Below are 13,873 nucleotides of genomic sequence, written 5' to 3' on the forward strand. Positions count from 1 at the left end.
GGGGTAGCTGGTAGTGGTCAGTACAGTCCTCCTGGTGCCCTCCATGTCCATCGTGGGCTGGTCCTACAGCATACAACACCCCAACCATGGGCAGCCATCATAGCCCCAGTGCTGGCAAGGGCCCCATGTCCTTCTCCCCAATGCGTGTTCTTACCAGGGTGATGGCTCAGCCACTGGGATGGCTACAGAAGTGGCATTCTCCATTTTATTTAAAAAAAACCACCCAAATCTTTTCCACAGGACAATAAGCAAAGGAGCAGGGCAGCATCACTAGGCGCCATCACCTGCCCCCACCTTGCCCCAAGGCTGCCCAACAAGGCAAGGGGCTGCCCCAGGGGTGAGAAGGGGCAGATGCTGCTACAAATGGACACGGTTGCCAAAGGAGCAGAGAGCTACACACTGCAGACCCCATCAGGTGGGCCAGGTTGCTGGAAGACTTCTTGTGGCCTCCTCCCTTTTCGGTCCATTCTTCTGGTAGCAAAGGCACTGTTCAGCAAGTGTCCTTCTCTGCCCACAGCAGGGCTGGCAAAGCTTCATCTTCCTCATCCTGCTCCATGCAGTTGATCTTATGCATCCATCCCTCTCCCTCCCAGACCAGCAAGCATCCCCTTTCCCAGGCCACCAGCACCACCAAACTTCTCCCACTCAAGTACAGTAACATCACACAGAGAGAGGGGACAGTGGGGCAATCCAAAAAGAACAGCAGAGGTCTGCTGCTGGCTAAAGCACATCAGGCAAGAGGTGTCCCCATGGCCCAGAGGACATGGAGGGGAAAAAGAGAGGTTACTCCATGAGTGGTAGCACTAGGTCACTGCCCAGCTGGGGGTCACAGCCTGTCACTTGTATGCTTCCCCCTTCCCTGCCGAAATTCTGTGCTGCCTTCAGCCCTGCTTCATCGGATGACGGGTGCCGAGCGGTCGTTGGTGACGGTGGGACGCAGCTTGACTGTGGCAAAGGGGTTGGTACCTCTGGAAGGGGAAAGAAAATGGGTGACCATCAGGAAATCTGCAGAGACCACACAAGGATCCTGCTGACCAAGCACAGGCTGTTTAGCCCTGCTGGACAGCCAACTCCATGCCAAGGATAAAGCTGGCTGCTGAGTATATCTTCTCCCTCCTTAACCCACCCTGCTGCAGCTTCCCATGTGGCTCCCCCCCCTTGGGCTCTCCTTAGGGCTTCTCACCCTCCCTCTTCCATAGAATGAAGAGGAGTCACTAGCATAAAGCTGTCCCTTGCGTTGGCACCGTACACTGGTCGCTCCTGACCCTCCAAAGCAAGGAGTCAGGGAGCAGAAAGAGGTCACAGCACCATGTCAGAAACATGGAGACACCAACCCAGCTGCAGAGGGAAGGAAAGCAGCGATTTATGGCAAGTCTTATCTCCACAGACCTGACTGAGCAAAGCTAAGAGACACATCCCTTACACCTTAACCCTTTCCAAGCAGGCAGAGCTGCAAGAATTGTGTAGCTCCATGCTCAGACTGCAAGCTGCTACTGTGGCTATTCAAAATGGATTAGAAGGAGCACGCAGGTCTGGCCATCTGCTCAGGGGGCTCAAGTCCTACCTCATATCACCAGAGGCAAGAGAGAGCCTTCCCAATCAGCCAGAATGGGCCACATCTGTGCATCCACTTCCTCTACCAGAAGGTGGGTTGTACATTGCTCTCCTCCAGACACTTCCCAGTCCCTCCCACATTTGATAATTCAAAAGATTAAACAATAATAGTATTATAAATAATGTGTGTGTGTCCCTGTCTGATGATTCCAGGGCACAGCTCTACACCTCACTCACCGTGGGAAGAGTTCAGGGCGCTGGTCAAATGCTCCTGATTTCTGCAGTGAAAAGAAAGGCAGCAGTGAGAGGTCTGGGGTGGGGAATGCAGAGACAGAAGTGGGGCAGGAGACACCACACACATGGAGGAAAATTTCACAAAAGACTTCAGTGAGTTATGGAGCTCAAGTCCTATTAACAGGACTGTGACTCCTCATTCATTCAAGCTTTGAAAAAGCCCACTAATTCACTGTTACTTTTAACACTGTGATTTCTGCAGTGGAGGGGATGCCCCTACACCACAGGTTCCCTATTCCCCTGGGACACCTCCCTTTGTGCTGAGGAAGAAAGAAGATGTCTCAGGTCCCCAAAGTGTCATGTCTGAAAAGCACAGCAAACAGTGACAGTCTGAGCTACATTGCACCCCACCAGCACGGCCAGAGATGCCCCCCTCATGTTGCCCACACATCGTGGCAAAGACTTCATCAATCATCAGTGCCTTCAAACGCTTCCTGCATCCACAGGGAACTCATGAGCTCTAGTGCTGCACACCATAGACTTCTTAAATGTGGACCAACCTGAATGAGAAAGATGAACCTAGGTCCTGTGGCCCTTACTCTTGGCCGGTAGCTAGTGAAGGATCAGTGACAACTGGCCTGCTAAAGGACACCGGTTTCTGTAGCTGGTGGCAGGGATGAAAGCCACATGTGGCCATCTGTGTTCCAGCTGGGAGGGCAAACACCCCCCATTTGCTCCTGGCTCAACTGGAGGATGTCTTGGGCAGAAGTTTAGAGCAAGGCTGAGTCTTGTCAAACTTCTAATGAGGTTCAATCACTCTGCCATGGTACTTCAAATGGGCAGGTTACAGGCTGCAGAGCCTGTTCTCCTCTGAGTTATGCAGCCTGAGGGTCCTTGAAATCACAGAGCAGGACATGAAGCGGGGAAAAAGGGAGTAATTAAATGTTACATTTTTCAGTCCTTTGAGTCATGCAGTTGCTTGCAACCTTGCAGTGGCCTGGAAGCAATATCCAGAGAGGAGGTTTCCCAGATTCCTATGAGACTGAGCAAGTAAACACCTCACAGGCAGCACCATCCTTCCCTCTCCCAGGTCCTTATCTTTAACTCTGACTGTCCTTACCAGTTGATTCCCCGCAGCTGGAAGCAGTGACAAGTGGAGCCATAAGCCATAGGTTGGACACAACTTGTTTCAAGGCTCTCCAAAATGGCTGCACTCTCAGCTTTTCCCCTACCCCTAGCTGTGTTTTCAACTCAACCCTTGCTTGAATTTAGAAGAGGAGCCCTACGAAGCATCCCTCCATTCTCTGAAGGGAGGAGGATGATGGCATCTCTGTCAGCTGGTCACCCACTCCCAGCCCAGCCTGATCACTCCATGGTCCTACTATTAGCAGATAGAAGTGCTGCCCTGGAGCCACCAGAAATCAGGCTGGGAGGTCATGGAGAAAAGGACTGAACTGAAGGGTCCCTGGTGAGCAAAAAGAGAGAGAAATGAGGAGGGCAGGGGCAGAAAAGCAGCCCCTTGGGGGAGCAAAGCCAGGCACTGAGGATCTGCATGCACAAAGCTGACTGGCAGGGGCCACCAGGACATGCTGTCATGCAAACAGACTGGGTGAGAAAGGCCAGTGCCAACATGACCCCTTAGCTCAGGAAGGGAGGAAGTCACACCCCAACATCTGGAAGGTGTTTTTCTTTCTCAGCAGGCCAAGCAGAAAAAGTGTGCCTTAAAGGATGAAAGTCAGATACAGCCCACTCCACACACACTCGCCAGTCACTCATCCTGCACTGACCTTGGAGACAGAACTGACCGGGGTGGCCACCCCACTCTGGTGACTGGTGGCACCCACTGAGAGGGGAGGTGGGTTCGGCAAACTGGGCTGGGCAGCGGAGGGCCAGTAATTGCTAGAAGAAGGAGTGCTGGGATGGTCCAGGATGTCATCCATGCTGTGACTGCTTCGGAGTGGGAAGGACCTGAGCAAGAGGAGAAGACAGAGGGGTGAGAGTCAAGGAATAGGGAGCAGCAGAGGTGCTAGCCACAACACACATCTGTGGGATGTCTCTGGAGAAAAACCACATGGCTTAGACTGAGCCAGTCACAAGCGCCTTTGAGAAGATATTGCACGTGTGAGGGGAGCCATTTAGGGTAAGCCTGGGAGAGCTCAGGGCACAGCAAGGCCCTCAGCAGGTGCTCCAGCCTGGGAGCACTGCAGCTCTCCATGGAGGACACCCCAAACAGGTACCCCACTGGTGTTAGTGACCAACTGGGAGCCACTCCAGCTCCTGCCTGGCCAAGTGTTCTCCTCTTACCTGGTGGCTGGCTCCTCCATCTCCCTTGCATCCTTGAGAGGCTTGACATAAGCTTCGGGGAACCAACCGCATCTAGGGCACAGCAACAGAGACAAATGAGCTCCAGGAAACCATGGTTTGTGGTTCTTAAGATCCAGTGGCCCAGCAATCCTAATCTACACCCACCCCACACATCAACCAAGCCACTGCTGCCGCTAGGACGCGTGACAAGGTTCCTGCACATCTTTCATCCCTAGGTGGGGCACAGGGTTATTGCGAGACAGTCCTTGAGCTTGGAGCAGGGGTGGCTTATCTCAGAGACTGTGGAAAATCCCTGCTCCCAGAGCAGTGATGGTGCAATCCAGGAAGAGACACTCCAACTGAGCGCGGTCGCCATGGCCAGCAAGCAAGGAAGCTGCGAAAATCCCTTCTCCTCAGGGCAAAGCAGCTCCACCCCACAAACCCCTCAGAAAGGGGCTACTCTTGCTCACCTCCCATCTGAGCGTGAGCTTCCCTGCAGAACAGGGTGCAAGGATGCTGTGTGGACCAGGGCAGGCTTTGCAAACAGGTGTCAGCCGGCAGCACCACAGGGAGTAATTCAGTAAGCGCTGGGTGCAGCAGTTTCCATGCCCTGCCTGTGTCGAAGGGGCAGCAGCAGGTGCGGTGTGAGCTGAGAAATGCCAGACCTCTCAGGTAACTCCAGCAGTTCACAGCCCAGAGCTGGGTCCCATGACAGGAGCCACTCAGCCATGCAAGCCAGGAGGGTGTCACTGCAGCCCTGGCTCTTCCACCCAAAGCTCCTGCAGCTGAGGCAACTCTTCCATGCTTATCCTGCCCCACCACATGTCCTCGGCTTGGAGAGCTCCTGTGCTATGGCTGAGGACATGGTGAATCACAGAATATTAGGAGTTGGAAGGGACCTCGAAAGATCATCCAGTCCAACACCCCTGCCAGAGCAGGATCACCTAGACCAGGTCACACAGGAACATGTCCAGGCAGGTTTTGAATGTCTCCAGAGAAGGAGACTCCACAACCTCCCTGGGCAGCCTGGTCCAGTGCTCTGTCACCCTTACAGTAAAAAAGTTTTTCCTCATGTTCACATGGAACCTCCTATGCTCCAGCTTGCATCCATTGCCCCTTGTCCTGTCATTGGACATCAGAGAGAAGAGCTTGGCTCCTTCCTCCTGACACTCGCCCTTTACAAATTTATAAACATGAATGAGGTCACCCCTCAGTCTCCTCTTCTCCAAGCTAAAGAGACCCAGCTCCCTCAGCCGCTCCTCAGAAGAGAGATGCTCCACTCCCGTGATCATCTTTGTGGCTCTGCGCTGGACTCTTTCAAGCAATTCTCTGTCCTTCTTGAACTGAGGACCCCAGAACTGAACACAACACTCCAAATGTGGTGATCCAGATGGTGGATAAGACACAGCACCCACACCATTTTGGGCTTAAGCCTCCCAGCTCCAGACCCACCAAGCCTGAACCCGGCCTATTTACAGCACCGAAGTCACGTACGTGGACGAGCCCTCCAGCTTGCCATACAGCCAGCCATTTTGCGCATCTGGCATCAGCACTGTGATGATGTCCCCCGGGTCAAACCGTAGCAGGGTCCGGTTGGCGCCCGTCGTGTGAGGCACGATAGCCTGCACTTTCGCCGTGCCGCTCCTCCTCCTGCCCTCACTGCTGCTGCTGGCCTCGCCAAAGGAGCCCGAACGGGAGGTACGGCCAGTGGGGAGCAAACCTGCAGGAAGGCATCAGAGAGGTCTGGCTGGGGTCCAGCATCCTCCTGCAAGACCCACGCTGTCTCAGAGGGACCTCTCCAGCACTACCCCAACCAAGGAATTACCCTAGAGGAGTAGATGGCCTTTCTCTGTGGGCAGAGAGCAGGGCATAGTGTGGGCAAGGGTAAAACACTCATCTTGCAGGAGAAAATCAACTCAAGCTGAAACCACTTGCTTCATGTCCTCTTTGGCCAAACATCTAGGGCACAGGCACTGCCTGGTACAGTGACTGGCTGATGGCTCTCTTCCCAACCCTGTTAGAGCAACAGAATTTGGGTCATCTTCCTCTTGCTCTGCCCTCTTTTTAAAAAAAGAAAACCACTTCAAGCTAAATTTTCTCAGGAAGGAAAAGCAGGTGAGACATGAGGTAACTGGCTGGGTTTTGTAGGGCACGGTAATATCTAATCTGGTAGCATGGGGGAAGGTGTTTTACTAAAATGGGAACTCCAGCAAGAACCAGCCCCCATGGTTCAAGGGGCCTTGAAGATTGTACATCTGTGGTTTCCCAACCTCACACAGCCAGCCACAAAGCCTGGGCTTGTTCTGGATGGACCCTACTCTGAAGGCTGAGCTCACCCTCTGCTTCATTCAGCCTTGCCTTTCCCAGCTCCCACTGCCCTCTCGCCATGCCCAGGGATGTGGCTGAGGACTGGTGGTCTGACAGAGCGGCAGTCCTTCCCCAGAGCTGAACCTGCTCCCAGAGAGGCCCAACCCCTGTGTCTCCCCACAACACTGGTCATACTGGCTGATGGTGTTCTCCGCAGCGGCCGCCTGGGGGACTCTGGTTGAGGAGACAGTCTCATTTCAGCAGGCTCTGGAGAGAAGATGCTGGACCTACTCCCAGGCATGGGAGAAGCGAAGTCCCCAAGGGGTCTCTGGGTCTGTTGGAAGGAAAGGAGGCTGAGCACATATCCACAGGGACTGCATCAAGCAGGAGATGCTCTGAGAGATACCCAGTGCCTCTCAGAGAGCCAAACCCAACACGTTCCTCCATTGCAGCCCATACATATACTTCCCTTTATCTTGGCCAGGAACCGCCACAGAAGCTGGACAAGGCAGCAAGTACCATGGTTGGCCAAGGACTGGCCTTGCCCTGCAGCCTGAAAGGGGCAGCTGCACCCCTGCCACCATAGAATCACAGATGGTTTGGGTTGGAAGATTACTTTAAAGGTTACCCAGTCCAACCCCCATGCAATGAGCAGGGACACCTTCAACTAGATCAGGTTGCTCAGAGCCCTGTCCAACCTGACCTCGAATGTTTGCAGGGATGAGGCATCTACCACCTCCCTGGTCAACCTGTTCCAGTGTTTCACCAAAGCAGGTGGAGGCTGGGCCAACATGGGCTCCTTACCATCTCAAGGTGGGTGGGGGTGAGCCGGCCTGATGGATACCCATGGCTTTGGGAGGCTGCGAGAAGACCGTGCGAGTGGCTGTTTGAGGGGTTGCGGCTGGCCTCCAGCTGCTCCTTCCACTGCGGTGCTTTGGTCTGGATCATGCCCCGGGCCTGGGGAGAGAGAGGAAAACAGGGCATGATGGACAGGGCAGAACAGCTACAGAGGGAGCTGAGGGCTGCCACATGCATTAGATTGGAGACCAGGTCCTCCCACAGTTATTTTTGTGGGAGTGGCCGAGCAGAGCCCCACAGGAGTGAATTTCTGGGATGACATCCTCCACCAGAGACTCCGTGGTCCCAAACACCCTGCTGTAAACCCTTACATTGCCCTTCCCTCTCCCATCGCTCACACACCCAACCCCATGTCAGCACCATCCTCACCCCCAGTCATGCTTTCCCAGCCTGGTACAGTGAGCACAGACCCCACAGCAAGAAATCAAATTTCCTGCCCAGTCCATGCACAGACATTGCCTTCACCCAAGGGGCAGCTCAGCTCTGGCCCCCTCCTGCCTGCATGCTCCCCCTCAGCCACGCTGTCTGCTCCCTCAGCTCCAGAGCTGTACCCTGCTGTAAAACTGGAGGAGTGTGTTATAGAGCATCTGGTGCTTTTCAGCCAAGAAGCGGTAGCGGCGTTTCTCCTCCAGCTCAGCTTCCCTCTGGCTCTCTGAGACGAACACCTGCATGTCTGAGCGCAGTCGCATCACGTTCTCCTGGGCCACAAGGGAAAGAGAGAGGAAGGGATCAGCATACATTCGGCAGAGTGTGCTCACACGTGGAGGGTTGAAATAGGTCATCAGATCTACCAGTTTCCTGGTCCACCTGCAGTGCTGGAGCAGCACAGAGGAAGGACAGCAGAGTGCCAGAGACCAAGTCCTTGCACGCTGAGGCTTGCTGAATGAGGCAAGGGCTTGGCACATCCTGCATGATTGAGCACCACAGGTCAGCAGCACCCTGTAGCAAAGGAGTTTCCTCCTTTTCAGATAAGCCTGCTGCTTTTTGAACACGGGGGACAACTCCTCAGCTTTTAAGGAAGGACAAGGTTGTTCAGAAACAAGCCCTGGCTCCAAATTAATCCTCCAGTTCTTTGTCCAGCTCCCCTTCCTGCTCACCTTCATTTCCCGGACATTTTTATCACGGGCCCTCTCCATCCTCCACAGCTCTGCCATGCACTTGTCCAGGTTGGTGGCTCGGCGCTGATACTCCAGCTCATACTGCTTCTGGCTCTCCTGCCAGGGAGAAACCAGGCTGGGTGAGGAACCTAAGACCCGGCCACACTGGGATGCAGCAAGAGTCCTGCTCTGATGGGTGGTTGAGCATCTGAGTCCTCCTGAAATCAGGCCTCACCTGAACCTCTTATAAAATGTCTTTTTTTAACTTTCTCTTCATTTTAAAGACCCCCAGAGTTTTGATGAGCCTCAGGATCTCAGAGGCAAGAGCTGTCACTCAGCTCCCCCAGGCCTCTGCCCCCCTCCATGACGCTACCCACCAGCATGGCCAGCCAGGCCACCATGGCTCAGGACCCAGACCCTTGCAGAGGCTGTGGTTTGGGGAAGCTGGGAATTCTGGTTTTGGGTTGCTGATTCTCTCAGCCCTATTGAAGCATTTGTCAAGTCCCACTGCACAACGAAGAACAGCCGTCTGCCCTCTTTAGCCCTCCATCATCAGCCAAACTAGGGGGATGGTGGTCCATGAGGGAAGAAGAAAATAAGTCCCCCTTAATCTTGCTGATGAAACACCTCAAGTGCTCAAGTGAGAGCTTTTGGGTAGAGGGGAGAGGGAAAGGGGGTTGAGGAGGGGAAAGGAGTTCACCACTCACACTGATGAACTGCACGTCCATTTTGCTGTTCTTCTCCATGTGCTGCAGCAGGTCCACGTGGAAGGTCTGAGCCTGGAAGAAGACAAGAAGCCATCACTCTCGTCCCTTCACCGTATGGGGTGCTACATCTTCAGAGTTGGGCATTGCTCAGCATACCGCGCACCCACCACCGCACTTTCAGAAAGGTGGTAGCAGTCCACCAACAGCACCAAACACCGAAGAGCAGCCAGGCTCTGGTCATGCCAGCTCTGCCACACGCAGCAGGGGTAGCAGGGAGGCAGGCACATCAGAGGGTGGGAGATAGGGCAAATCAGGCAAATGCTGGCATGCTGTAGTTAAGGAAATCACCTTCCCACCCCCACCTGCACCAGTCTCCAGGAAAACCACTCACCACAACTTCCAAATCAGAGCTCAGGAGCCTCTGCATGTCAGACATCTGCATCAGGATTTCACCTTAAACAGGAAAGGGTGGAAAAATCCTGCAGCCGCTTCCTCGTGCACTCAAGGAGGCATATGAGAGAAGTGACATTCAGGCTGATGATATATAGATGTGAAAGTCCAACATATATCGCAACGTGCTGCTCTCTGCACCCTGAGGGAGGCTGGCAGCCTTTCTCCTCAGGACTCAGCTCCGCCACCACTCCCCAGGCACTGCCAATGGGGGATTGCTCCAGCCCATGGAGCTGCCAGACTGCTGCAGCCCCAGGTGCCCCCTCAGCTCTGCTGTAGGTGCTGGGCTCCTGCACCACTGCAGCCCCATGAGCCCCGTTGTCAACTCCAGTAGCACCCCAGCTGCAGTGCACAGTTCTGGCTGTCCTACAGGAAAGTAGCCACAGCAGCCACTGCCAATGCTGTGTGCAGTCCCACTTCATTGATGCTGGCATTACAAAACCATAAAGGGAAGAGACCAATACCAGGGAGCAGGAGAGAGTAAGCCGGGTGGTGCAGGCGATGGGAGGAGTCTGCAGAAGGGACTCATCTGCTGGAATATTTTTACTAAAATATTAAGTATCAGAGCAGCTCCCTGACCATATTTTCAGCTGCCATCATCAGGCTGCAGAATTTGCGCTGCAGAGTGTAAGCCCCTCGGCTCCGAGGTGCCATTTCAACTGGCTGCAGGCTCAGGGGGACAACAGCCCATCAGCTGCTGGCAGTCCATGCTCTCCAGCTTTTCCTTCATGCCTGCAAGGAGGGGCAAAATGGTTCCTCCAACATGAAAGCTTCAGCTCTCAGGGCATGATGCCTCAGCAAGGATTGGTTTCCATGACAAGTTCATCACCTCCCCATCTGGAGGTCCATCCCAGGAGCTGGGCTCAGTCGTTGATCTCAGAGATACAGGGGAGAGTATTGGGGCCTTGGGGGATATTCAAGGATGCACAGTAAATTTGACTGTCACTGCCTGGACGGGACCTGGTGCTGTGATACAGCATTTAGAGAAGCTGCCTTCCTTCCCCCAATACCTGGAAAGGGAGAAGGCCAAAGAAATGTGACTATGGCTCCTCACAGGACAGAGAATGGCAAGCAGGAGGGCCTTACCCAGCACGTGTGAGGTGGAGCTCTGCATCGCTTGCTCCCCAATCTTCTCAATCGCCTTAAAATACACTTCAGCCGCTTTGGATAATGCTGTGACAAGAAGAGAGAGGAGGTAAGGAGGATCTGGCCTGCCTTTCCACCGTCACCAGCTCCAGCAAGCAGCACACAGGACAGCCACCCCCTAGCACTTCGCCTATGGGCAAAGGCATCATCTCTTCCCATCCCTAATAACAGCACCAAGTCCTGGAGCAGGAGAAAAGTGAGTAAGAGCAGCTGAGGACATGCCATGGAGGGGACCAGCAGTCTTGCCCTCGGTGACAGCAGTCCCTCCTGACATGCAGCGGACAGCCAGGATGGGTGCAACAGCACACTCTGGAGCCCAGGCCGTGCAGGACCCCACTCACCATGGAAAGCACGCAGGTAGTTGTTCCCCAGGTACACCAGGTTCTCCAGCGCGGGGTTGAACTGCTCCAGGATACTCTGTGGCCAGGCAGAAGCACGTTAAAGCCGGTCTTCCCCACACCCCAGAGACCTCAGCAGGTCAACACCCTCCCGCTGTGGTTTGGCTGGGTACAGCAGGGACACAGAGAGCTCCCCTAGCCATGACGCTGGATGGCCGTGGTGATGTACAGCCGTGCACAAAGCCAGCTCCCCAAATCGGAGGGAGCTGCTCTTCGGCTTCCCTGACTCCTCTCTCCAGCTTGGGAGAGCCAAGTGGTTGCCTGAAGGTGGCTTTCTCCCAAGACTCTACACCCACTGCAGACAGGAGAGCAACTGCAAGGGGATCTGAGCAGCCTTTCCCCTCACCCCTGAGCCTGTGGGGGTGAGGGCCACTTCTTGTTATCCAGGCACTAACAAGACATTTTCCTGTCAGAGTCAGCAGCTTGGTAAGAGAGGGGATGGACGGTTTCAGAACAGCCTCTCTGCCCTCACCACCTGTATTTATCAAAGGTCTTTATCGCCGACACTGTATCAGACCGGAGCCTGAAATAAGCCATTTTCCCCTCCTCCCAGCCCTCACTGCCTTGGTGCAGCACCAACGTGTGTAGCACTAACAAGACATTTTCCTGTCAGAGTCAGCAGCTTGGTAAGAGAGGGGATGGACGGTTTCAGAACAGCCTCTCTGCCCTCACCACCTGTATTTATCAAAGGTCTTTATCGCCGACACTGTATCAGACCGGAGCCTGAAATAAGCCATTTTCCCCTCCTCCCAGCCCTCACTGCCTTGGTGCAGCACCAACGTGTGTAGGGCAAGGGGGAAAACAGCCAACAGAGCTCCTCCTTCCCACCAGCAACCAAGGCATGTCACCCTTCATACTCCAAGCCCAAACCACCTTGATTGCCCGATTCCTTCCTGGATCTGCCCTAAGACCCACACCACCCTCCCCTCCTGCCAGCCATCTGCTCTCAAACACAGCCCAGAGCCCACAGGAGCTGCTGTAGTTCAGCTCAGTGATGGATCCAGCCCTCAGCTCTCCACCCTCCAAGGGAGCCTTTGGCAGAAAACAGCTCTTCCCCTCCCACCTACACATCTCCCCTAGGCACACGGAAGCAGTCTCTGGTGTCAGCACTCACCTTATAGATGGAGATGGTGGACCTGTAGGACAGGTCCATCTCTGGAGCTTTTTCCCCTCTCCCAAGGAGAAGAAAGGAGTAAAGGAGAGCCCAAGGTGCTATACTGGCCTCGAGGACTCTGCTGCTGCCGAGCGAGTGAAAGAGCCCGTCGCTGGTGAGGTAGGACAGCAGGAAGACACAGATGCTGTGCAAAGGGAATGGAGCACGGCTGGAGTTTAATAATTCACCAGCCCAGGAGGCTGGAACTTGATCTCTGGAAGAAACCGGACTCTGGGGAGAGAGGAATCCTGCGACAGCCAGCGAGGGCCTCTCTGAATTATTGATTGCTGGCTCAGGACCCAGCTCCTCCTGCCCCAGCACCTGCGGAGCCAGCCACCTGCCAGCGTAACCGAACTGTGGCTCGCCCACTGCTCGGAGGTGGCTCGCTCAGCCTCACTGCGCTGGTGGAGCATCTTCAGGTCCCTCACAGTCAGATCCCTATCAGCTCCTGATTGCAGGCAGCAAAGAGCAGGGGCTAGGGGAAACATTAAGAAAAGCTCAAAACGGATTTCACCTCTTCCCTGCCAATATCCACCCATCCCAGGCCTCAGCCCTCCTGCATCCCTGCCAGTCCCAGTGTGAGACTCCCAAACAGCAGACATGAGCTTGTGCCTGAACCCTCCTGCTCTCCCTGCTTGAGTGCAAGGAGCCCAAACACAGCATCACTCTGGGAAGTCCTTGGAGATGGTGCAGGCTTATGAAGAGGCAAGGGGAACACTGCAAGGCAGGGGAGGAAAGCAGAAAGGAGCTCATGTTCTCTCCATCCCAAGATGTGATCATGTTGTTCCACAGAAAGGTAAGCCCCTCCGTTACGTAGGGGAAACCTTTCCTCCACGTGAAAAGCCCCTTAATTCCACAATCCCATCTGTGAAACTGAAGATCAGGATGCAGACAAGCAGTTTTCAGCCTCATTCGTGACTCAGCACTCACACTCCTGCCCGCTGTGTCCCTTCAGAACCAGAAGGCACCAGGTCCAGCAGGCCTGCAGCAGTTACCTTGTCCAGGAACCACCTGGGCATACCAAAACCAAAGCCCCATCCCCAGTCATTTGTATCACAAGGGATTTCAGTGCTCCTCTTTCCAGCTCCAAGAGGACTCTCACATGGGAGGGCATCCAAAGCCTCTCCACTGGCTGCAACTGGTAAGCCCAGCATGCAGTGTAATGCTTCATGGGCCACTCACACCACATGCGTGCTCCCAGCGCTGTCTGTCGGGACAGGCCATTCACCTCTTCAGCCCACACAAAGGGTATAACCCTGTGCCTCTAGGAGCCCAATTCCCGATTTTCTCCCTGTAAGAAATTCAGAGGCTGCAAGCCCAGAACCTCTCTGGGGTTTTGCAGGATGGAGAGAGAGAGACAAGACAGCCATGGACTGCATGACAGTGGAACCAAATGCAAACGTCTCTTTATTTCAAGTCACGTTAGATTTGCAGAGAAGCACTGTTCACAACAGCCGTCCCTCCCATCAATAGCAAATGATTAACAATTCAGTTTTTCAAGTTACTCCTCAAAACGCCTCCAAACAGATACATACATTATTTATAAAGATGCAAAATTTACTGCAGAAACATTGAGTAGTGTAGCATTCACAATGGGATTTCCAGCAGTAAAAAAAAAAAAAAGCAAATCTAAATTGCCACATGGTCAGCTTCTTTGGTGGGAAC

General features: G+C 54.2%; 1 protein-coding gene across 1 annotated transcript; it reads right to left on the reverse strand.

Annotated features, from left to right (window-relative positions):
• Positions 1-892: 892 nt before the first annotated feature.
• On the reverse strand, positions 893-12,208 carry BAIAP2L2 (BAI1-associated protein 2-like 2). The gene is made up of 14 exons (XM_010183690.1): positions 12,170-12,208; positions 10,999-11,074; positions 10,598-10,684; positions 9,453-9,514; positions 9,062-9,133; positions 8,355-8,471; positions 7,809-7,955; positions 7,204-7,356; positions 6,586-6,733; positions 5,587-5,812; positions 4,093-4,164; positions 3,576-3,756; positions 1,792-1,832; positions 893-968 (listed from the first exon to the last, which is right to left on the reverse strand). Exons 1-14 carry the CDS (start codon positions 12,206-12,208, stop codon positions 893-895), a joined length of 1,497 nt encoding a protein of 498 aa, XP_010181992.1.
• Between the last annotated feature and the right edge of the window lie 1,665 nt (positions 12,209-13,873).

The sequence above is a fragment of the Mesitornis unicolor genome, unplaced genomic scaffold (genome assembly GCF_000695765.1).
Source record: "Mesitornis unicolor isolate BGI_N332 unplaced genomic scaffold, ASM69576v1 scaffold15244, whole genome shotgun sequence".
Lineage (NCBI taxonomy): Eukaryota > Metazoa > Chordata > Aves > Mesitornithiformes > Mesitornithidae > Mesitornis > Mesitornis unicolor.

Coding starts and splice junctions, on each gene's coding strand:
- BAIAP2L2 (XM_010183690.1), bottom strand. CDS start 12,208: ATGGACCTGTCCTACAGGTCCACCATCTCCATCTATAAG. Junction 7,956..8,354: donor AAAATGTCCGGGAAATGAAG/GTGAGCAGGAAG, acceptor CTTGTGGCCCAG/GAGAACGTGATGCGACTGCG. Junction 4,165..5,586: donor AAGCTGGAGGGCTCGTCCAC/GTACGTGACTTC, acceptor GCTGTGCCCTAG/ATGCGGTTGGTTCCCCGAAG.